The following is a 22619-nucleotide window of genomic DNA, read 5'->3' as shown; positions in this document are numbered from 1 at the left end:
CGTAAAGGAAGGGAGGAAAGTGGGAGTGAAATAAGAAAGTGCGAAAAGGGTGCCGTTGTGGCCGTAGTGGAGGGCTCCGGTAAAATTTCAACCACCTGGAGATCTTTAACTTGCACTGACATCGATTCGCACACGGGCGCCTTTAGCGTTTCGCCACTAACGAAACGCGGCCGCCGCGGTTGGGTTCGGGCTCGGGTACTTCGGCTCAGTAGCCGATCGCCCTCACTGTGGGCGAAAAATGATTCTTCGATACTACCGTTAGATGCATTATATGCATCTGCAACAGCTGCCGCTTGGCGAAAAAGGAAGTATCAAGGTTTCCGTATCGAAAATACATTAATGGAGTATGGTGTATTTTAACCATATTCGATACTCAAAATTACGGAATACCGAAAGAGGACATTTATACTCCAGAAAACCGGAGTGCTGGCTCCCTGCCACTTGTAGAGCTTCCAAGTGGCTTCCTTTTCGTTTTTGCTCCTTGTATGGTCCGGTTCAAGCAGGTGGTGGTGGTGAAAACTTTTAATTGATGAAATAGAGTTCGGGAGCCACCCGCTACATGGTTGGCGTCCCTAGTCCGGGACACCGCATGACAAGGCCCGGTCTCTCGCCCGTTTCACCAGAGCCCTTTGGGACTCAAGCGAGGAGCAGTTGAGGAGGGCAGTCTCCCATGCCTCTCTGGAAGGGGTAGGGGAAGGAGGAGGTGGGGATTTTGAGTACATGCCCACACCATGTGGAAGATATCACAGGTCTCCCCACAGTGCGGACATCGCCCATCCGTGTTAGGATCGTAATGTTTTATGATTGCAGGACAGAGTAGAGTACCTGTCTGCAGGCGCCTTAAAGTTCGCTCCTCCGTCTTACTCAGCCCGTTTTCTGGGGCCGGGAATAGGCGGTGGTTGTCGCTATAATGCATGACGGACTGCTTCAAGTAGGAGCCATCCTGGCTTGGATGTGAAATGGTGCAGCCTGCGTTCTTTTGTCGGAAAGTATCTTCGCGCGAGAAGAACATGGCTTCCCGCCTTAACTACGAGGCACCACTAAACCATGCAACATTATTTTTGTTGTGTGTTCAGGAAACACAATGGGGTTGTAAATATAATATTTGATGAAATAAAAAATAAGAAACAGCTGTCGACGAGCTCAAATAGTAGGTACCAAATGAATATTCCATGGAAGTTGTACTAGATGAGGTTCAAGGGATGAAATTAAAAGCAACATTTTAACGAAAACTTTCAACTGATTTCATGAGGATATCAGGGCTAGAATTCAAACCGGTGGTAGTGAACTCAAGCTGAGCTGAGCAAACCCTATAGTTTTACACATTAGTAGTTTTACCGAAGAAGGAACGGAGAACCATGTCGTCTCACATAACCGATCAGGTGGTTAGCAAGAGAAATACGTGCCATTATAGTTAAAACAAAGATTTCTGACATGCTTACTTAATACGACTAACATAAATGAAAAGAACATGGACCTTGTATATGCACTAATTATGTATTTTTCTCTTTGCTGTGTTCTGATTTATTTTTATTCACGCAAATACCGCTCATGTTTTACACATTCCGTTTTTCGCTAGAGCCAAAAATGTCAGAAAATGAGCCCAACGTTATTCAATAAGAGTTCCAGCGCTGCAAAACCGTTTTTGTTACTAATTATTGTAAACCTTGAAATACTTGTGCATGTTGTGAGAAACAATTGAAAGGAACGTTTCTTTTTTTCCCTCATATGTAATCAAAGACTGCTTGTCCTTTGAGTCGGAGGCAGTGCCTCATCACCATGAAGGTGCTGAACTCAGCTTGTCTCGTGCAACCGGTCGCATATGCATTGCATCCGCTGATACAATGCTTGGCGCATGATACAGCTTGGCGCATGATAGCGTTAGCTGCTTATCCGCCATTAAACCCGACACAACAGAACACAAAGAAAGTGAACAAGGAAGAAATGAGCCTGGAGGTGCTTAGTCTGCGTTTCGACAGCAGGACGTGTCTTTGTCTTGGCAAAGCGTTCGTCATTGGCCGGGGTTAAGTATGCTCTTTGCTCCGAGGAGGAAGTTCCGGTGTGGGACGAGGGTGTGTTGTGGGAAGGGTGGTTTGGCTATCAAAATCCCTCCTGTGCAAGTTGGCTGAGTCCGGTTCAGATCAGTGTGGCGGGGACATGCTGAACGAGCCCCCGAAGCTGTTTGGTTTTATTTAACAAAATTACTGATCCCACTACCATAGAAGCAGCACCATCATCACCTACTATGGGACAAAAAAAATACCGACGATTACGTTACTTCCGAATGCGAAATTTGAGCGCAGCAAATAAGCTGTTTCACCTTTTCGATAGATTGAGGCAAAGAAATCGAGCAACACATGTATGCGCTATCACAGATTTTTTTTTTATTTTTCACACGTATTCGCAATTTCGGCTCGGGCGGTGCACATATACAGATCCGCCGCCACCGATCTGGCTCTCTGATTGCCACCGCACAGGGGTTGCATTGGAGGAGGAGCGAAGAAAGGAATTAAGTTCGAGCCGGCGCTTTGACAACCGGAGACTCGCAGGAAGAGGGGGGAGGGGGGCGGCGTGTACACCCAGCGGCAAACGATGGGGGCAGAAGCGCGCGCAGCAAGCGGACAACACGATAAAGGGAGGAGGGAAGAGATAGCAGCGACTGACTGATGCCGCTGACGCCGATAGCGCTGGGGGGATGAAAGGGGGGCGGAGCTGGTTACGAGGCCGACGCCGACGACGACGCGAAACCCAGGAACGGACGCCAAAGAGCTGCGCTCTAAAACGTCTGCCGTTTCTCTCCAATTGACCCCGTCCTGTGCCAGCTGCGGCAACCATATCCCTGCAAGCGTCTTAATCTTGTCCACCCAAATAACTTTTTGTTACCTCTGCTTCCTTTGGTGTCCAGTCCGTTACCCTTAATGAGCATCTGTTGTCTTGCCTTCGCATTACAAGCCCAGGAAAAGCCCATTTCTTTTTCTTAGTGTCGACTAGGATGCCATTAAACTGCGTTTGTTCCTTGACCCACTCTGTCCTCTTCCAGTCTGTTAATGATACATCTATAATTTTCCTTTCCATTTTCCAATGGCACCCCCTCTCCACCCCCCCCCCCCCCCCCCCCCCCCCCCCCTGTGCCACTCCCAACAAATCCTCTGGAGGCGACTCCAGACCTGAACTCTTCCCACCCCTCAGCTTCTAGTCTACTTCCACCCCGTTTACCCAGAGTGCACGCTCTGCGTAGAATTGCAAGCCACCCTGGACCATATCCTCTTCGGCTGCCCTGCCGATTCTCCTCCACAGGGATAGCCCACCATCTGAACATGGAAGGCCCTCCTTGCGCCGCAGGTCCCGGACGCGCAACTTCGCCGTGTGAGCAGGCGTGCCAGGGCCATTGCCTTACGTGGCCTGGACACATGCGCGTTATGCGATGGCTGCGCGGTGGCCCTCAGAGCCTGAACAGTCCAAACTCGCTAGCTCGATAAAGTTTTCCATTCACCCACCCATGCACAGAATAAGAGATTCTTAGCAACCTACGCTGCATCATATGTCCGACCGCCACCTTGGTCAGTTGCTTCGCACCCGTTGGTGACTGAGGGCTGAAGATTGATTGGTGTATCCATCCATATAGGAAGTTGAGGCCAATTTTTACACCAGGATGGCCAAATGCTGTTTGTTCTGGGGAGTGAGTGCGTTGTTGGCTCTGGTGACCAGTATCAGGCCGCATGCATGGCCTGGTTATGCTATTCCATCTGCACAGGCATTTTCTTTAATGCAGTCGAGAATTTCGCAGCACTCGAATTCAAATCCCGGTCCTCTTGAACGCAAGGCAAATACTCTACATCAACGACATCGCTTCACAGCAGCATTGTGCTATAAGTACTTCTAGCACCGTGGGCAGGAGCTATTTAGTGAAATTTATGAGCAGTATTTGCCGTTTGTAAATAAGCACAGACCGTGTTCTTGACAATCCAAATCTGTCAAATTAAAGTCCCCTCTCCCACGTAGAGCGAGAAACCTAATTTCAAGAGGAGGGAGGCTTACTGCTGTCATCTCTGTGGTGTCCTAGTACAGTGTTCAATTACAAAAGTATGTTTGGAAGCGCCACTACTTTCTTAAAGTCATATTCGTTAAACTGCCAAATGCAAAAGTTAGTCTTTCTCTGTATTTTCTCCACATGCGAAAGTAAAAGTGTTGTTGGCGATCTGCTTTAACTCCCAATGTCGCTAAAGGTGAATTAACTAAAGGTTACTGAAGGTTCATCAGTCTATCATAACAAGCCCACTATGTATGCCAGTATATACCAGTATATACCGGTCTATGCGAGTATATACGTAGCGTGAGGTATTGGTGTATCTTGATTAAGCTTGTCGTTATTAGTTAGGTTTCCCCCCTGTTAAACCTTGAAATTTCGGTGCTTGTCATCATCATCATCATCAGCCTGACTACACCCACTGCAGGGCAAAGGTCTCTCCCATGTCTCTCCAATTAACCCTGTCCTTTGCCAGTTGCGGCCACTGTATTCCCGCAAACTTCTTAGTCTCATCCGCCCACCTAACTTTCTGCCGTCCGCTGCTACGTTTGCCTTCTCTTTGAATCATAGAAGGTTGCGGCCATGTACTACACGAGGGTGGCCAAATCCTGTTCTGGTGAGGAAGTGCGTTGTTGGTTCTGGTCACCGAGATGAGGGCGCACTCCAAGCCTGGTTATGAGATTCCATCGACACGCGGAGAATTTTTTTTCCAGTGGAGAATTGCATGGCACCGGGATTCGATCCCCGGTCCTCTTGCACGCAAGGCGGATGTTCTACCTCTACGCCATCGCTGCAGTTATGGTGGCATCCAAAGATTCGCGTTTCCGCAAGGAGGCAGCGTTTGGAAGACTCCACAACTCCCGGAAAGGAGCGGGACAGGGCAAGCTAGCCGTCGTTACTTGTAACCGTGACTAAATTGAAGACGAGACAATGTACAGTATCAATTGTGAAGCGTTTATTTATTTCCTGTGGTTTCTGTTCTTGTTCTCCTCGTTGGTGAAGCCATAGGCCCTCGGCGTTCGTTGTGTTCATTGGCGTTGGCGTTGACAACGTTTTATACTCTGATCATTTTAAGGAAAAGAACTGCGCAAAATGGTTCTCTGGGTCAGTGGACGCTTGAATCGTGCTTATTGATACGTGGGGTGATGAAAGAGAGATGTGGGCTGCAGGCATTGACAAGATTGTGCCAGAAACGCGGCGCTAAAACCATAAGCCATCGGCATTCATTGTGTTCATTACAGTTGGCGTTCTTCCTTCATGGAACACGGCGCAGTAGCTCTGTATCCCTCCACATTTATACACGCGGCGCAACCTTCTCACGCATGCGCAGTAGCCCGCAACGGCGAGCGAGCGCAGCGAGGTGCGCCAGCTGTGCGTAGTGACGCCACTTGCTCCTCGCGAATGCGCACTTTGGTCGAGCAAGAGAGCATGCGAAACGGCGAGGCTGTGGCCAATGTAGCTCACGTTACAAAATTGGAGCGGGATGCCAATGGGTGGTTTAATTGTTCAGCATGTTCCTTTACATATCTGCCTTGAGTACTATTTGAAAAAAAAAAAAAAACAAAATAAAAACACAGGGATACTTTGCATAAAAGGATCGAATTCTGAATAGTTTATTGCTATAATTTTTAGATTACTCTAGGTGTTTCTTAACAGCTCTTGACGCGGCCAAGGGAGCGTGTGCACTCACATGCCCGGGTACGTGGTGGGCGGTGGTTAACGGGACTGGGGATCTGTTTATAGCGGTTGATGCAGTATTGAGGGCAGACGGCTTCACGGCGACTGCGGCTGGAGCTGGAGTTGGAGATGTACGGGGCGTCGGCTGGGTTGGAGGTCTTGGTTCCTGGCTTGTTGGTCTTGACAGCGACGTGGAAGCCGTCAGCGTCAGCGGTGTACTTGACGCTACGGGTCAGGCCGTTGGCGTCAGTGTAGCTGTAGGAACCGACCGTGTTGTTGTTCTCGTCACCGGTCTTCTGCTGGCTGATGCGGGTGCCCAACTCATCGTTTTTTTTTCATAGCTGGAGGTGTATGGCTGTGGTGGCTGGTGAGGAATAAGAAAAAGCATGATTGGTCTCTTTTGACGCACATAAAATAGTTCATCCTCATTTGGGGCCGGTAAATGGTGAGAGCAACATTAGGGCAGAAGCGTTTATCATCACACTCGTCTACGGACATTATCTTACAGCCAATACAAGGAGAATGGAATTTAATCACACAGCGCCGTTCACCTAATATATGTTTGTTACGATGCCCTGGAATTTTCTCCGTATGATAGACATGCTTTTCTTCAAATATCTTGTGCACGTTCAACGTGAAACGCAAACCTATCAATCGTTAAGTAAGTGGAGAAAGCGCTCATTTCACCAGGGTCATATGCGTTCTAGTCCGATGTACCATAGTCAGATTGCAGCTGCTTAGTTCGAAGCTTAGATCTTTGCTGGAAAATATAAGAATTGTGAAAAAAGAATGTTTTTAAAAAGAGGTACTCCCGAACTAAGCTCCCAAGTTGACTCTGTGCAGCTTCTTTCGAAGTAAGGTGACCTTTTGCGCATAAATATCAGACACGCACACACCCACCATTCTGCTGTATAGACAAGTAATTCGGCGAGGTTAAGAGAATTTCCCGTCTTGAAAACTTATTTAAAATTGCCAAATTGAGACATGAGCTATCTATGTCTTGGCGAATGTTCGAAAGAACCTTACCCCGTCAGCGGCTGCCTGATGAGCGGCAGCGAAGGCGAGAACGCAGCAGAGGAGGACCTGCGCGACAAAACAGAATGGACAGACGTGAAAACTGGTTCCGTACGCCACCACAGCTAATGTTGCAGCGTTTGGAACTATGGCATCCTTCATTCAACGGTAATCCCAAGGTCGCCGATCGCCACCTAACCGTGGGGCATCCCTCAGAGCGTGAGTCGCTTTTGGATGCTTAACAACATCGACAAATCCAAACTTGAGCTGAAAAAGTTGAAACAACGCCAGCATTTAACCGAGATCGCGGCACTGAGAACACAGGCCGCTTAGTTGTGGTGCGTGGCACCAACAACAACGCGCTGCAGTGAGTGCAGTGCGCTTTCCCGCAACGCCATCTGAGCGCATTTATTTTGGGAGCGCCTACGAGCAAAGCAAGCACGGTGCGCTGTAGCAGACGACGACACGAAGCACCGCCTCCGGGCCCATGTGCGCCTGAGCCGCGAAGCTTCGATGTGCGGCCACACCGGATGCTCTGACGCGCCGCGGAGCGCGGCCACGCTGAGCCGTGTTCGCACATATTTAGGACGTCCCTGTACCCCGCGTAAACAAAACTGGCCATTCTGAGGCAACTTGCATGAAATTAGGCAATTACGAAAACTACTGCAAGCGATTATTTGTCAACATGCAGTACAATGAAGCTACCTACTAGCTTCCGCGTACAGAGCGGAAGTTCCAACGGGTACGAGCAACTACTTATCACCTAGCATAATGAGCCCAATACAAAAACATATGTGCACTTACTGTCTCGAAGTTATAACTGATAATCGATATGATGAGGCTAGTTTGAAAACCGGCACCGAATCACAATTGCTCTAGCCACGTGAATGCAGCAGGACTTTAGACGCGGAAACGACTGGGAAAAATCTTCTGTTCAGGGTAAGCCGGTGAACTGCAGCTTCTTCGTCGAGCGTGCCAGTCCCGCCGACAAACAACAAGCAGCTGAGGCTGGATACGATGCAACGCGCGGAAGACTACTTGGCCAACTTGGAAGAAAAAAATTTAGAGAGGCCGCCACGTGACATTTGTGAAGCCGGAAACAAGTTCGGCGCCATCTTGTTCGGGCTGACGTCATGCTGACGTTTCCCCGCCGCGCCGACTGCGCGCGTTTCAAAGCCAACGAAGGAGCTTGCTACCGCATGGGCGCAGGCCCCCGCAGGTTTGCATGTATGGGATAGAAGTTTTGACAAATGCCATTTGTTTGCAGTTGATGACTTTGTTGTAGAGCAGAAGCTTTTGTGTTGTTGTATATGATGTGAAAATATTGGAAATAGCCGTGTTTTTCCGTATGAGTTGTTTTTTTATGAATGAAGGCCTCGGGATCCTGTGTGCATTCGTATCTTTATGTAGATATTGCAGTGAACAAAACTAACCGTTCGCCTTTATTAAAGAAGAAAAATCTCTAAGGTATTGTTTGAGCGCAGGGTCTCTTTCTTTTTGTTTTTACCGGCGGCGTACAACACTCCCCGAAAAATATTTCTGCCTACGCCACTGGTAGTGGCTGTACTCTGAAAAGAATAAAAATTTACTCATCTGCTTTGGCGTACGTGTCTACCTTGAGTTTAGAATAACCTAAGGGCGCGTGTGATCAATGAATACGTTAAGTCGGGATAGAATTAATCGCATGTATAACCAAGATGCCGGTAGAAACTACAGCGAGTGCATAAAGGTATACGCAACAATAGTCGCATATAAAATCAACGGTAAATTTCACATTCGATCGAACGAGCCCCTGCATTCTCTTCTGAGTATTGCATGCAATAGTCACCGGTAGCTCAGGTTTTTTGAGTCATTTCTGCAAAAATATTTTGTCAAATTTTATAAGTGCTTTGGGGAACGTTCTAAAATTAAGAGATTTCCCATATTGATTGCCTGAAAGCACTTTCTTTTTTCTTCTTTTCTTTCTTTTTTTAATGCTGTGTGTCTTGGATCTCACAGTGTATTTCATGAAGCTTCCAAACAAACTATCCCACCTTAATGCAGTATAAAGTACTGCCTTTAAACTTAAGCTTCCTGAAATGTTTTAGTATATGGCTACCCTGGAAGCCTTTCATGTCAAGCTTGCTGGCACGAGGCTTATATTTGAATGGTACTCTGCAACACTTTCTATTTGAGAGCATAACGATTTTTAAGTGAATAGCTGTCAAATGTGCTCATGAGGTTGTAAAAAAAAATCCTTCTTCGCTAGAATGAGTTTAGAGGTTTATGCATGAGATCCTAGAGCAAGGTTATTGATATTGGGTTGTTTGCATGGTATGCTCGCAAAAAAGTGTTTCACGTACGTGAAACACTTTAATCGCGCTCTCTAGTGGATAGCACAAACCTCTCAGTTTTATGCTGAATGAGTGTGCACTTGTCTGCCTTTGGCTGAGTCGTGAACAATGCTGACATGCATGGTCACACCCCACCTTAGTGTTCAACCTGCCTTTTAATGCAGCTCTTGTTGCTGAATATTTCAATCTGCTTCCATTGCACATGTTTGGGAAGCTGGCTGTGTCAACAGTGCCTTCTGCTGCAGAAGTGAGGGTACGAAAAATTCTGCAGTACTTTGTTGTTGGTCTTAAATACTATACCTATCTTCATAACATGTTTTCGTGCGGCTGGTGATGCATGGAATGCTTCTCCTGTACATCAGTGAGGATGGGCAAGTATACTAAAAAGTTTGAGTTCTTGACCCTGAACGCAAAATGTAATATCATAACGTGTTGTAATGGTGGCCGTGCCAGCAATGACTTTTGATTCACAACTCCAAGAGCCACTCACACAGGTGACAGAAACGGAGAGGGCCAAAGTGCATATAGTAGACGGCAGGGCAGGATTTATCTGAAATTTTACACAGGATAATCATTCTGAACATCTTTTTCTCAATGAAAAAAGTCCAAGAAATACATGTTCAAAATGTGGCTGCCCCCCTCCATAAATCCACCCTTTGTAGCATGGCAACATAGCATGTTTCACATATCCATAGATCTAGTATTGTGCATAATATATATTACCGTAGCTTTTCAGACTTCTAGAAGTTTAGGAGTACCCAGTGGCTGCAGTGTAAGTTTCACGGTGTTGTGCATCATTTCAATGCTGTGTTTCATGTTTAATGTGCAGAGCTGGAGCTTTGCGCACCGCTTTTCGCTACTTGATGAAATACTACCTTGTAATGTCACTGCATAGTAGCACACTTTACTTGTGATCGACAACACATAAAATGAAAGTCGATCTATTGTACGTAATGAATGCATCAAATTATTTTTCTTCAACATAACCACAGGCATCAATGAAATTCAGCGCACATGTGGATCCGCATTTCACTAAGTACTTTTTACCCCAAATAATACTATCACAGGACATAGGCACAGTAACACGTGAGAAATGGCCTCCTAATTCAGTTAGAGCTTCACCTTTTTCGCACTTCTTGACCATGACACCAGCTATAAAAGCAATTGCAAACCTGCAACAGGAAACCGGTCTAAACATAGCGCGCGACCAGAAACACAGACTTGGCCACGATATGAACGAATACACTTGAGCCCAGCTCGTCCCAGAAGCTACAGCTCGCTAGACGCTTCAAATGTTACACGCTTCAAACGGGCACGTAACAAAGTTTCTGTATACTAAAAGCAAAGCGAGCGCAGCTGCTTTCTTTAAAACATCGCCCTCCACCCATGTCATGGCCCCCGCCGCTCACACACAAACTTTGTTCAGCTGCGCGTTTCGAAGGCTAGGCTCAGAAACTGTATGGACCAACGGGCAAAATTAACGATGACGACAATTCAGTGTTCACTTCTTTTTTTTCCTTTTTATGAAATATCAAGGTAGAGGACATCCTTTAATTTTTAGATACCTTTTCAAGCAGTACAATGCCCCCGTTTATAATATATTAGAACATTTGACATGTCTTATATATTTAGACTGTCATTACTAAACGTGTACCTAAAATCGCCTGGCCAAGCAAGCTAGTTGAAGGAAAGGCATTCAAGTAGCTGTTGCTTTTCTAGTAGCACGCGCCTGCTGCGTTCTACGTGACGTGTGATCAGTATTCATCTCGGGTACGCGCCTGCAACAATCAGCCCATGCATTTCATTTTGTTCCGAGAAACAACGCACATCAATATTTAACCCGATTGTCCCGTCTTACAAAGCTGCTATCTTCACTAACACTTTCGAAGACTGCTATATTATGAAAGAAAAGACTGGAGGTGTATGTGTTCCTGCTGATTTTGCCGAGAAGTTTGTGTGCATAACAAAAACGTGGTATAGACTTCACAGATAGTGTGCGAACAAAAAAAAAGTAAAATGGACGGAAGAATGGATAAAATTTAATGCCAAAGGATATAGCCCCGTGCCCAGTACGGGAGGTGTTTGTGTTGGGGAGCGGTAGAAAGAAAAAAAAAAGTCAACGGATGTTTTATCATTGCGGTAATGTGAATTTCAGTGATAGTCGGGGTGGTGCGAAATGAAAATGGCAGTCTGAGTGTTTAGTAACCCCGGATATGCGTGCGGGATGTAGGCTGCGTTTATGCCGCTATGTACCTGCATTAGCGCCACGGATAAATGAATGCCTTTTAATGAGTGTTGGAGTAGCCGGGTGTAGAGCCAGACATGAGGCATGGGATCGGTGCAACGCCGACTAATCGCCGCGCTTCGGTGCCCAATCCGATGTCGTTTTGTCTCGATGTCGGTGGCCCGTAAGTATATATAGAGTCTTTGTCAAAAATATACACTCCAAGGGGTTTGCTTCTGAACCCCCGAGAAGAGGGGTAGAGCGCATTTGCAAGTTCCTGTACTTGGGAGTGTTGATGGCGCGAGTTCCTGCCACCTTCTACAGATTAGGATCACAGGAATGCAAAACGAGCCACGCTGTAGCGTTCAGACGCAAACCCGTTGGGCTGTGTATTTTTGACAAAGGCTGTACATATAGATCAACGGGGTCATGTCGCGCAGCGCGTTTGCGGCCAGCGTTCTGAACATAGAGTTTCTTACTATTACCTAGAGGGAAAGGTGGCGGCGCTGCACTTCAGCCGCCATGGACGCTCAAAGCATCATGGGGCGGTGAGCTACTTGTTGCGGAACAGTCGTAGTTTTTCAGGAACACGGAGTGTCATTACTAAGATGTTTCATTCCAAAAACGCTGTCCGTGTGTGCGCAGACGACTTTCGCGCGAACGCAGTGTGCAAAAGCCATAGTAGTGAAAACGCGACGACACACGACGCTAATAAAAGGTTTCACTTTTCCGAAATGCCATTAAAAAACCTCTTATAGTATTTAAGCAACAACATCTTTTTTGAAAACATATATACTTTCAAAAGTGCGCCTGTTAATTCCGAAATATTAGTTTTTATAGTGTTCACTACTTGGCCAATAGGAGAGCGAGTCGTCTCTTATTTTGGGCAAACTTTGCACTTAAATGCTTTTCTGCTCGTTTGTTGCAATCATTAGACAAGATATTGAATATTAGGACGTTTGTAGTTATCAAACAACTTAATTTTTCTATTATTTTTTGGCCAAAAGTTGCAGTTCCGCAACAAGTAGCTCACCGCCCCATGATGCTTTGAGCGCCCATGGTGGCTGAAGTGGTCTCGAGGGGTCGCCATGCAAACTCCCATAGACGGGCTGCTAGCTTTCCCTCTAGGTAACAGTAAGAAACTCTATGGTTCTGAACGAGACCGTCCTTTATTGCACACGCCGCACGTATGCGGGGCTCACTCTGGCCTCCCGCTTACGTGAAGCGTGGATTCCTGCTGGACGAGGCGTGGATCGGACGCTGGGCGAACGCTCCTCGCTTCAACGATGCCCACCGCTGAATTCCGCGACGGTCAACACCGCTCTCGCCTGGATTTCGTCTTTGAAGCTCGGGTAACGCCGTCGGACGCATCGGTAAGTCCCTTTTTGCCTGTTTCTGCTGACCTTTCTGCGTTTCGGCTCTCGCCGGTACGCACGGCCCGCTAGGCCTACGCCAGGGCTAGCGACTCCGCTCTCACGGGGCTGTGGCATTTTCTTAGTGGGATCTTCGCCGAACATTGGACATAGAAGTCACCGTGGAGGGGACTGATATAGCGCCTGAAGAAGTCTCGCACCAAAATGGTTGGTTCACCGCCGGTGAATGGAAACGATCCGGTCACGAACGCCAAAGGAATGACCCCGCGGCACACAATGGAACCGATCGCGCCCAGGGACAGGGCAGCATGCGGCGCCCTGTCGACTCCTGTGCGAAAAAGCTTGGCCGACGACTTGCTCGACAATCGGGGGCGTCGAACCTACCCCGCCTACCCAAGGGCCTAACCAAGATGATACTCCGGCCATCGGGCGGCCTCCGTATACTCGAGAGCTGTGGCCAACTCGACATCTTTCAACTCATTCGTGGCGCCGCGGGCCTCACCTTGGCGGAATCTTCTGAAGACTGCATGCTACTGAACTTCAAGCAAAATGTACTGGTGTCCACCCATTCCGCGGCACGAGTGGAACGCTACTTAAGCATCCAAGAGCTCACCTATGGCGAGTGAGTGAGTGAAAAACTTTATTAAGCTCTAGATTCGGTTTTCTTCTGCGGCTTTCAGATGGCTTCGGCCATCAACGTGTACAGAGGTTGATTGCCCTTAGTCCAGGGCTCCGCTGGAAGCTGCTGCCAGTTGTGCTCGCCGAATCAGAACTTCTTGATCTACTCGGCGATCGCTGGAGAGCACTCCCTCCCATTGCTCCGCACTCGGGTTTGTTATAACGGGTACTACGCTTGTTCTCTGGCATACCCACGTTATGCGGTACAGCGTGGGTGGTTCTTGGCACCAAGGGCATTTGTCAGTGTATTGTGTGGGATACATTTTGTTGAGTACGTGTAGGTTCGGGTACTTCGAGCCCGTTTGTAGCTGCCTCCACGCGACAGAGTCCTCTCTGCTGAGGGAGTTGTGCGATGGTGGATACCGCTTTCTGCAGCCCTTGTAATAGTTTAGTATCGCCGAATAATCTTGGGGTACAGGTTCGTTCCCCTCGAGGTCGCTGCTTTGGATGCTCGGTAATAAGTGTACCCTCGAGCTATCCTGTCCGCCTCTTGGTTCCCTGTTACTCCCGCGTGTCCCGGCGTCCATACCATCGTATGCCTGATTCGTTCTTCATTTGGTTGTTGCTGTGTTATGTGGCCCTTAGAGCGGAGTATGCGGAACGCTCTGTGCCCTATTCTGCCGCGTAGGTAGTTGCGGCATGCTGTTTGTGAGTCTGTAGGGATTGTTAGAGACCGTTTAGATCGATAGCCCTCCGCTGCCGCTAGAGCGACGGCCGCTTCCTCAGCCTCGACTATCGTACAGTCTTGTAGTGATGCGCTGGTGATCTCGTGTAGGATCGAGTCAATCAGCGTCAACACACACACACGCACACGCATGCACGCACACACACACACACACACACACACACACACACACACACACACACACACGCACACACACACACACACACGCGCGCGCGCACGCACGCACGCACGCACACACACACACACACACACGCACACGCACACACACGCACACACTCGCGCACACACACGCACACACACGCACACGAGAGCACAGCCACCGCGGTGGCTCAGCGGTTATGGTGCTCGGCTGCTGACCCAAAAGACGCGGGTACGATCCCGGCCGCGGCGGCTAGAATTTCTTTGGAGGAGAAATTCTAGAGGCCCGTGTACTGTGTGATGTCAGTGCACGTTAAAGAACCCCAGGTGGTCGAAATCTGCGGAGCCCTCCACTGCGGCGTCTCTCATAGCCTTAGTCGCTTTGGGACGTTAAACCCCATAAACCAAACCAAACCAAACACACACACACACACACACACACACACACACACACACACACACACACACACACACACACACACACACACACACACACACACACACACACACACACACACACACACACACACACACACACACACGCGCGCGCGCGCGCGCGCGCACACGCACACGCACACACACTCACACACACGCACACACACGCACACACACACGCTCGCACGCACGCACTCGCGCGCACACACTTATGTATACGTGTGCAGAAAACTTAAACGTTGCCGGCCATATTCTTAGCTTAAATGTGTAGGATTTGTGTAGCACGGCCACTTTCCGAGTTGTTTTCCTACGCATTTGAAAGTCAATGCGCATAATTACGCAAGTGAAACCATTACGTCCGGCTAAACACTCCTCGCTCTCTGGCGCAGCTGTTTCGTATGGCGTTTCGTCTGCCAACAATGTAGATTACGCAGATAACGGCGGCCTCTTCACTGCCAGCTAGGGAAATCGAAGAAACGTCAAGCACCACAACTGCGTCACAAGAATGTGGAGTTTGGCGCCGATTGTGAACGCTTTGCATGAAGAGCTATGCGCTTTGACTTTGAAACTTGGTGGATATTTTCTCAGAACGCGTGTGTGTTGCGAGACTTGTAACAGACTGAGCATCTGAGAATGTGACCTACTTTTATTTTCAGCTAGAGAAATGTGCGGGAGCTTGAGTAATTACAAAGAGTATTAACTCTCGTAATTATTAGGAAGGACGGCGACGGCCATTCTTGTCTCATCTTTGGCCTCCTGTTTGCAAAACTTGCTTGGAAAAAATGTTTTCATGTCTTGCTCATCGTTTACCTTTAAGAAAATCTTGTATTGAAATATTTTTCGCGCTATATATTAGGCGCAAGCGGACCATATGCTGTAATTTATTCATTTATTTCTTCTAGCCGCAGACCCAGGCTGGTATTTCTGATGGGGAGAGGATACAGGACATAAGTAGAAGATTTCTGCCAGTTTTTCAAGAAGCCTCTGTTAATACCAGCATCGAAGCATTAGTTGGAATTCAATACACATCAAGTTCGGCACGCTAACAAAAGCACAACATGCAGATCATCTACTGCAATTTATTGATTTTTTTTTTCACGCTGAAACTCACGATGTTATTTGAGAGGGGAGAAGTTGCAAGAAATAAAAAGCAGATTTGCTCGAGTTTTCCATGAAGCGTTAGTTAGTACCACTGTCCAAGCACTAGTCGGTATCCAATGCACGTTAAGCTATGCACTCTAAGAAAAGCACATTCCTGAATCACCGGAACTGCGTGTTTGATGAATATGCGCGCACTGATTTCCGCCATTTCTATGGCACTAAGCTTGGTGAGAGTATCGAATGTAATCCAAATCGAATGGCTGCTAAATGTCCAATGCGAGCTGCCAAGGTATTAGTTAGCCAGGATGCATATACTACCATCAGTTGCGCATCGCCAGGTGGCTACACAGAAGGCTATAGAAATCAATGGTGCGTTAATCATCTTGTCTGTTATTTACAGTCGTACTGGGCGCGCTGAACTGCGTTCAGCGCTGGCGTGTATTTGACGGCGCAGATTAAATTTGGCTAGATCTTGAGTTACAATCAATAATGTGACTTCTTATCACAGCCGGTTGCAAGATGTGGATGTTGCCCTACATGAAAATCAACGTTTGAAGTTTATGTAAACGATGTCCCTTGCATTAATTAAAGCTGTGTCCGCAGCAGACTACGTTAGTAAAGACTCAACCTTTTCAACTTTTTGGCAAGTAGAGAAGAAACATGACAGCTTCTTACTACCTTATGCCCTTGGAACTCCAAGCAGGCATTTACGCGTGGGTACCTATCATAGGAACAGCGGACAAGTGCATAGTTCCCCTTTCTCACCGAGATTAAGTGGGTCAAAAGGCAAGGGGAAAATTGTTTCACTTTTTTGGTGCCAAAAAAGAACATAAACCGCGATCTTCTCGGTGGAAAGTTGCCCAGCCAGCCAGCGGCGCAATGATAATGCTTAGGATGAGCGCATACCGTTGTCACGCAAGGCTGAATGTAATGCGCGACCCAGAGCACTGGCTTCGATGCGAGTTACCGGTTCTTATCACGCGATGAGTATTCGCAAAGGCCCTGCACACGTACTGAGAGACGTGATGCAAGCTCCATGCGCAAAGTGTCCATCTATTTACAATGCCTCTACTTTTCAGAGAACCATTTCTATGCTCATTTGGGGTGTTGCGACGGGGTCACTTAAAAAGCTATTGTTCACAGTAGAACAGGCCGAAGAGCAATAACAGAAGGAATACAAAAATCTCAAGCAATAAAAATTGGGAAAACATCGATGCCATGTGATTATTTTACTTGGCAGTTTTCAATCGCTTTCGCCGTGAAAACTATAGAACATGGATTCCATTCAAAGCTTGTTTAAGAAAGATTCTGGTCAGGAAAAGTCAGATCAAGGGCACAGCTGTAAACAAAGAGCAAGCCGCCGCGAAAACATCGCATGTAATAGCGGCGAATGTGAGAAGGGACGCTTCTTGGGTTAGAAGACGAAAATGCAGATGGAATAATTACGAATGGGAGCGGTTCATACCCAGAAATCCTGAAGAAGTGCATAGGCAAATGGGAAGTAGTTTACGAGCATCCCTTTATATAGCGTAAAATTTCATGATAGCAATCAATATTTCAGCAATCTTCCGCTGGCAGGCTTCCATTCTTTTTTTTGCTATTGACGTTTTTGCTAACGTCAAAAACCTTCCCCACTGGTTTATATGGCAGTCTGAGATACTCGATGCAGTGATGGATCGACTTAAAAACAAAGACTTTGCTACGCATCGCAAGAATTGACCATTGACCTAAATATGTCTGTACCAGAACCTTGCAATATTCCCATGTGGTAAACTGGTGTCCAAGAATCCTGGGCTTGCATTAGGTGCAAAAAACAAGGAGGAGATGGCTGTTCACGAAATTTAAAGACGAGAGCTTTAACATTCTTTTTGAAACCAGCAGCTGAATTCCAAGACGTTATCTTGAACATCTTAAGTGAGAACAAGAATTAATATTCTAAGCTCACAGTTGAGCCCTGGTTTGTCATGTCTGTCAGGCTTGTAGTTGCCGTACCGCTTACGTACCCTTTCACTAACACTCTTGCACTACCGTGCAGCAATCTCATCATCCCGTCCACAGCTTCAATGCTGTTGTACAGGTTTCGGATTTCTAGGCACAGCCTGTTTCAGAGCAGGCTAGAATAGATGCGACCCACAGAGCTTAAGGGGCCTGTTACGCGGCCCCCGCTAGTCAGCTCTTCTAACCTACCATAGTCTCACGGTCGCTGGGTATAAAATGTGGGCGCTATAAGGATGGCATGTTAAACTCACAGTGTTTAAGTATATCGCGGATTTCATGAGTCCTTATTTGATTAAAAAGGGTGTTAAGTGCTTGCACTGTCGTTTGTTAAATTAGAGAAGTCCAACTACTGGGGGTGTCCTGTGCCGAGAAAAGTTGTTGAAAATTGCGTAGAAGTGTCAAGTGGGCGCTTATTAAAGTATAGGGGTTAGCTTGATATTGAAGCAGGTAAAATTTTTTGCGTAATTTCTAATGCGTTTTGTGGACAGCGGAACTACCAAGTTAGTGTTGTGCAGTGGTTTTAATTTTATAGATATCATGAAAAATAAAACGCTTTTATATAAGAAAATATAATGAATATGACTTTGCAATTGTACTGAGCCGTCCACTCTTTTTTACCCGTTCAGTCCAAGCTCAGCGCTATCTCTTCACTCTTCTCATTTTATGCTTTTTCTAGCCACACAAACACATTCGAACGATGTCAGACCGACTGAAGATTTCATATGCGAGCCGAACCGAAAATTTTGCCTCGATTTTTCTCTCACTTTCAGAAGTCTTGAGGGGTTCGACTCTGAACATCGTAGTAGAGTAAGAAGGCAACAAAGCACTCTAGATGTTTGTCAATAACAATTATATTTATTCCATTCCTGCAGAAACAGCAACAACGGGATATATAATCTATGATAAACCAATGTGGATCTGCAAATGAACAATAAAACTTAACACAGACTAGATGATAATCTGAGCCGAATAACAATTCTATAGCGGGGATTTAGAGAATTGGTAGAGATTATCCGATGGTTCCACGCAGTCGCTGGGCACCGCGGGCGGATAAGTTTGCATTTACTCTGAGTTGATTGGACGCACTGTCTTTCTGCTGCTTAGGCGCTCTTGGCGAAGGGAGCGGCGTGGACGACGGCGACTGGGCCGACGTGGTGGGCGTAGGTGAGTGGGGAAGCGGCCAGGGAGAACTGAGCTGGGTGAACGGCGTGCACGGCCACTGGGGTGGCGTGAACAGCGTAGGTGGCTGGAGCGGCCTGAACAACAACGGGCTTCACGGCGGCGACAACGGGCTTGGCCACGACGGCGGCGGCTGGGGCTGGGGCAACGTCGGCGGCGCTGGAGCTGTAGAGAGCGTCGGCTGGGTTGGAGGTCTTGGTTCCGGGCTCGTTGGTCTCAACGGTGGCGTGGAAGCCCTCGGCGTCGGCGGTGTACTTGACGGTACGGGCGACACCGTTGGCGTCGGTGTAGCTGTAGGAACCGACCTTGTTGTTGTTGGCGTCACCGGTCTCCTCGCGGGTCAGGCGGGTGCCGAACTCGTCGGTGGTGTCGTAGCTGAAGCTGTATGGCTGGGGTGGCTGCGAGAAAGAGGAGACGCCGTCGGTGGGTCTTAGGTTTTGCTTGGTCCCGTTTAAAGGTACAACAGCGCGTAACTTCAGAAGCATATGAGAGAGCTGGTATAAAATGTAAGGGCAGTCCAGAATTAGCGAACAAACCGATCAGTAGTCGCTCTCTGAAAAATCGCAGAGTGCAACGGCATAGTGAAAAAAAAGTTCCGCCACCAAAGCTCTAATGAGCCGCCACTTTCAACTTCGTTTCAGTTGTCCTGCACTCCTGTGGTATAATAACCATACGATCACCTTTAGAGTGCGAACATCAACGCGAGAACAAAAATAAAAAATAAAAACAAAATAAAATATAGCATCTTATGGTGCATGGGTATATTTTTGCTCCTAATACGAGATTGGATATTGCGTATCGTGAAATATTTAGTTGTTTCCTATGCAAGATGTGATTTTTACTGCTAGGAGCACAGAAAAAGCGCAGTTTATCAGAAAATGCGTTCTTCAATAGGTTATTTGACGCTCTAAGCGAAACTTATCTGCGCACTCAAATGCATGGTGTCAGGAAAGTTCGCACCGCAGTTTCGTTTGGAGGCGTAATGTCAAATATGCTATCAGTAAAACATAGCTCGTAAACAGCTTCAACACTCAGCTTTATGAGCTATAATAGGAAATGAAAATGATGACGCAATGTTTAATATTGTAGAACTATGTTATGTAAGCAATACAAGTATTTGCTGAGAAGGAGACACCGCATTCAATTTTTGGAAGTGAATGTGTTCACGATAACTCTGTTGAGCGATGCGAACGAGTACTTGAAAATCGAGGGTAAACTTTTTACAACCCTGTGCCGTAATTCTGTCCAAAGATAAAGAGAATCATAAACATGAAAACCTGAGACATTGTCACATTTACGCATTGCACCGCATGACTTAATTCGAGGATTGCTCCGTCATCAAGGAAGGTTTTTCTCGTTCCTTCATAGCCTGAGTTGCTTCGGGAGGTTAAACCCCAATAAACGAATAAATGAAACTAATCTTTTTGTGCTCAGAGATAGTCCATCTTTACTGCTCTCCTATATCAAACTTTCTCTTGAATAAGGAAATATCATCTCGGCAAGAAGGCGTAACGAGATTGTTACGGTCATGATGATCACTTACGTATTCCTCAACTGGAGCCGAGACGGCAACAGCGACGAGGCAGAGGAGGATGGCCTGAAAGAAAAACCGGGCAAAGGGATAAGATACCAACGCCTCTCAGAGGCTACTTCTTAAGCCAGGCATTTGAGATCAGAGAAGTATCCACGGCACCTTGGTGAACATGGCGGCTGGTGTTAGCTGTTCTTGGAATCAGAACTGAACTGGACGTTCGCTGCAAACTGACACCGCTTTTATACTGACCAAGAGCGCATTCCGAAACTGCTTAAGTGAGGCGTGGACGTGATCCGCTAATAAAGCGAGAGAAAGCAAAAAAAGAAAAAGACAGCTGCCTCGCGCAATGCTTCGACGCAAAAATCTCTCGCGCGATGAGCGAGGGTGCGCATGGCAAAGACCTTTCGCAAGGACGTCCAATGCCGATACGGGTGCGGAGTCAGTGACACCTGATCGAGCAAGTTTTGCTCGCTAGAGGGACGTCTTCGTCGGTGCAGCTGCTACACTGCTGACAGCTTGCCCTGCGAGCACATTCCACAGTATCCAATAGAAGTAAAGAAAAAATAAATCCTGCCACATTTGCAGTGCTTCACACGCTTGCTTGCGCCGCGTGCTTTGACCAAGGGGTTATCTGCTGTACAATCATCTAGGTACCCATCCGCCGCAAGTGTGCTATGTTTTTTTGTTGTTTCAATGCGTAGGTTTGACCTATAGCTACTGTAGCTAGGGGTACATTTCATCACAGTACGCTAGAGGCTACGTTGTCTCCTAGACGAGTAGTGTTCGGTATGGTTGTTCTTGGCACCAACGAGGTATTCACAAAAGGCAGTAACTCATAAACCGTAAAAATGAAATAACAGTGCACCAGCTGTTGAGCCCTCGTTCACGCATGTCAAACACGACGAGTTTTTGGCGTTCGCTTCGGCAAGCTATCTTCCTGTCTTGGCTTGAAAAGGAGGACTAGCGTTTACAAGCTTTATGTGCAGCAAAAACTTGGAGCCTTCCTGAACATAATCTTGAAGAAAACGCGTTAGCATTTTGAAGGTGGCCCACCCTAGAAAAATGTATTAGCGTAGACATAATAGGGGTTTGTTGTGTATTAAAGGGAATTAGTAGGTGGATAATGTGGTAGATTGAGGTGGATTAGTTGTGATTATTCGGTCGATAGGGCATAGTTCTCATATTCTCTGCGGTGAAGTTATTCCTGTGCTCTCCAGTGGAATGTCTCTTCCTCTCTGTTTTTGCATTCCCTCCTAGGGCTCTGCACGGGTGAGCCCAAAAACGCGAGCTTGGCCTGCGCATTGGACAGGCATATACACGGTCATGGGTTCGGAACCCCATGCGCGCTATGTGGTAATTATTATTCCAATTTACTATAAATTGTTGCTCAGCTAAGAAGATTTCTAAATTTCTAATTTTCAAAATTTTCATTGATCAAAGAAAGAAGTTAAAAAAAATGAACGGTGGCTTAGCTCGGTTAGTGCTAGTCCAAATGCGAATTAGGTGTGCTAGCACTTCGGTTTTCACTTGGTTTTGGTTTCGGTTAAGGGTAGGATTTGAAGGCCGAACAGGCTTCATACAGTGATCGGCGAAAGGCGTGAGGGAAGAGGTCTCAGTGCTAGGGCACTGTAAACAAAGGGGACGTTTAGGCTCCGCCTTAAGGGTATGAAGCGATAGCGTAATGGGCTTACTGCCCATATATGCGGAAGTGGTCATTCTCTGCATTCAAGATCTCTGGCAGTCCTCATTTCACTCCTGTCGCAGTGTACCAGCGGTTAAGCGATGCCCCAGTCAATGCCCTATGATGGCAGGTGTTGCCCCCGTGGGGCTTGTGCGATCCAGATTGCTGTTCCTGAGGAATCCGGGTCGCAAGACAGACTGTGGCGAAATCTGTGAGAGAACGTTTTAGCGCTAAAGCACAAAACAGAAACATTCCCTTATGCTTTCTTCATGTGTGTTTTGTCAGGAGCCCTCATTTCCCTATCCTTGTCTACTAAGTACCTTAACGATAGCCTCGGTTCTGGCAGTCTTGGCACGATAAAATGCGTAACTGGGTTCTCGCACAGCTGCCTCCCTCACTTCTCAATCGCGTTCTACACGGTACTTGCGGTATGACAGGAAATTTCTACACTTGCTGCTGTGGTCGAGGGAGGCACTGGTGAATACTCTGTAGGTTACGTGACGTGCACATACGTAGACACTGTTGAAAGTAGATTTCACTAC

General features: G+C 47.2%; 1 protein-coding gene across 1 annotated transcript; it reads right to left on the bottom strand.

The window, feature by feature from the left end:
* Window positions 1-18783: 18783 nt before the first annotated feature.
* On the bottom strand, window positions 18784-20567 carry LOC149342120 (cuticle protein 16.8-like). The gene is made up of 3 exons (XM_089542106.1): window positions 20556-20567; window positions 20406-20459; window positions 18784-19260 (listed from the first exon to the last, which is right to left on the bottom strand). Exons 1-3 carry the CDS (start codon window positions 20565-20567, stop codon window positions 18784-18786), a joined length of 543 nt encoding a protein of 180 aa, XP_089398232.1.
* Window positions 20568-22619: the final 2052 nt, after the last annotated feature.

Source organism: Amblyomma mixtum, chromosome 5 (genome assembly GCF_055824585.1).
Source record: "Amblyomma mixtum isolate Tamu chromosome 5, ASM5582458v1, whole genome shotgun sequence".
NCBI lineage: Eukaryota > Metazoa > Arthropoda > Arachnida > Ixodida > Ixodidae > Amblyomma > Amblyomma mixtum.
The sequence above is the reverse complement of the archived record's forward strand: the minus strand, read 5'-3'. Positions and strand labels throughout refer to the sequence as shown.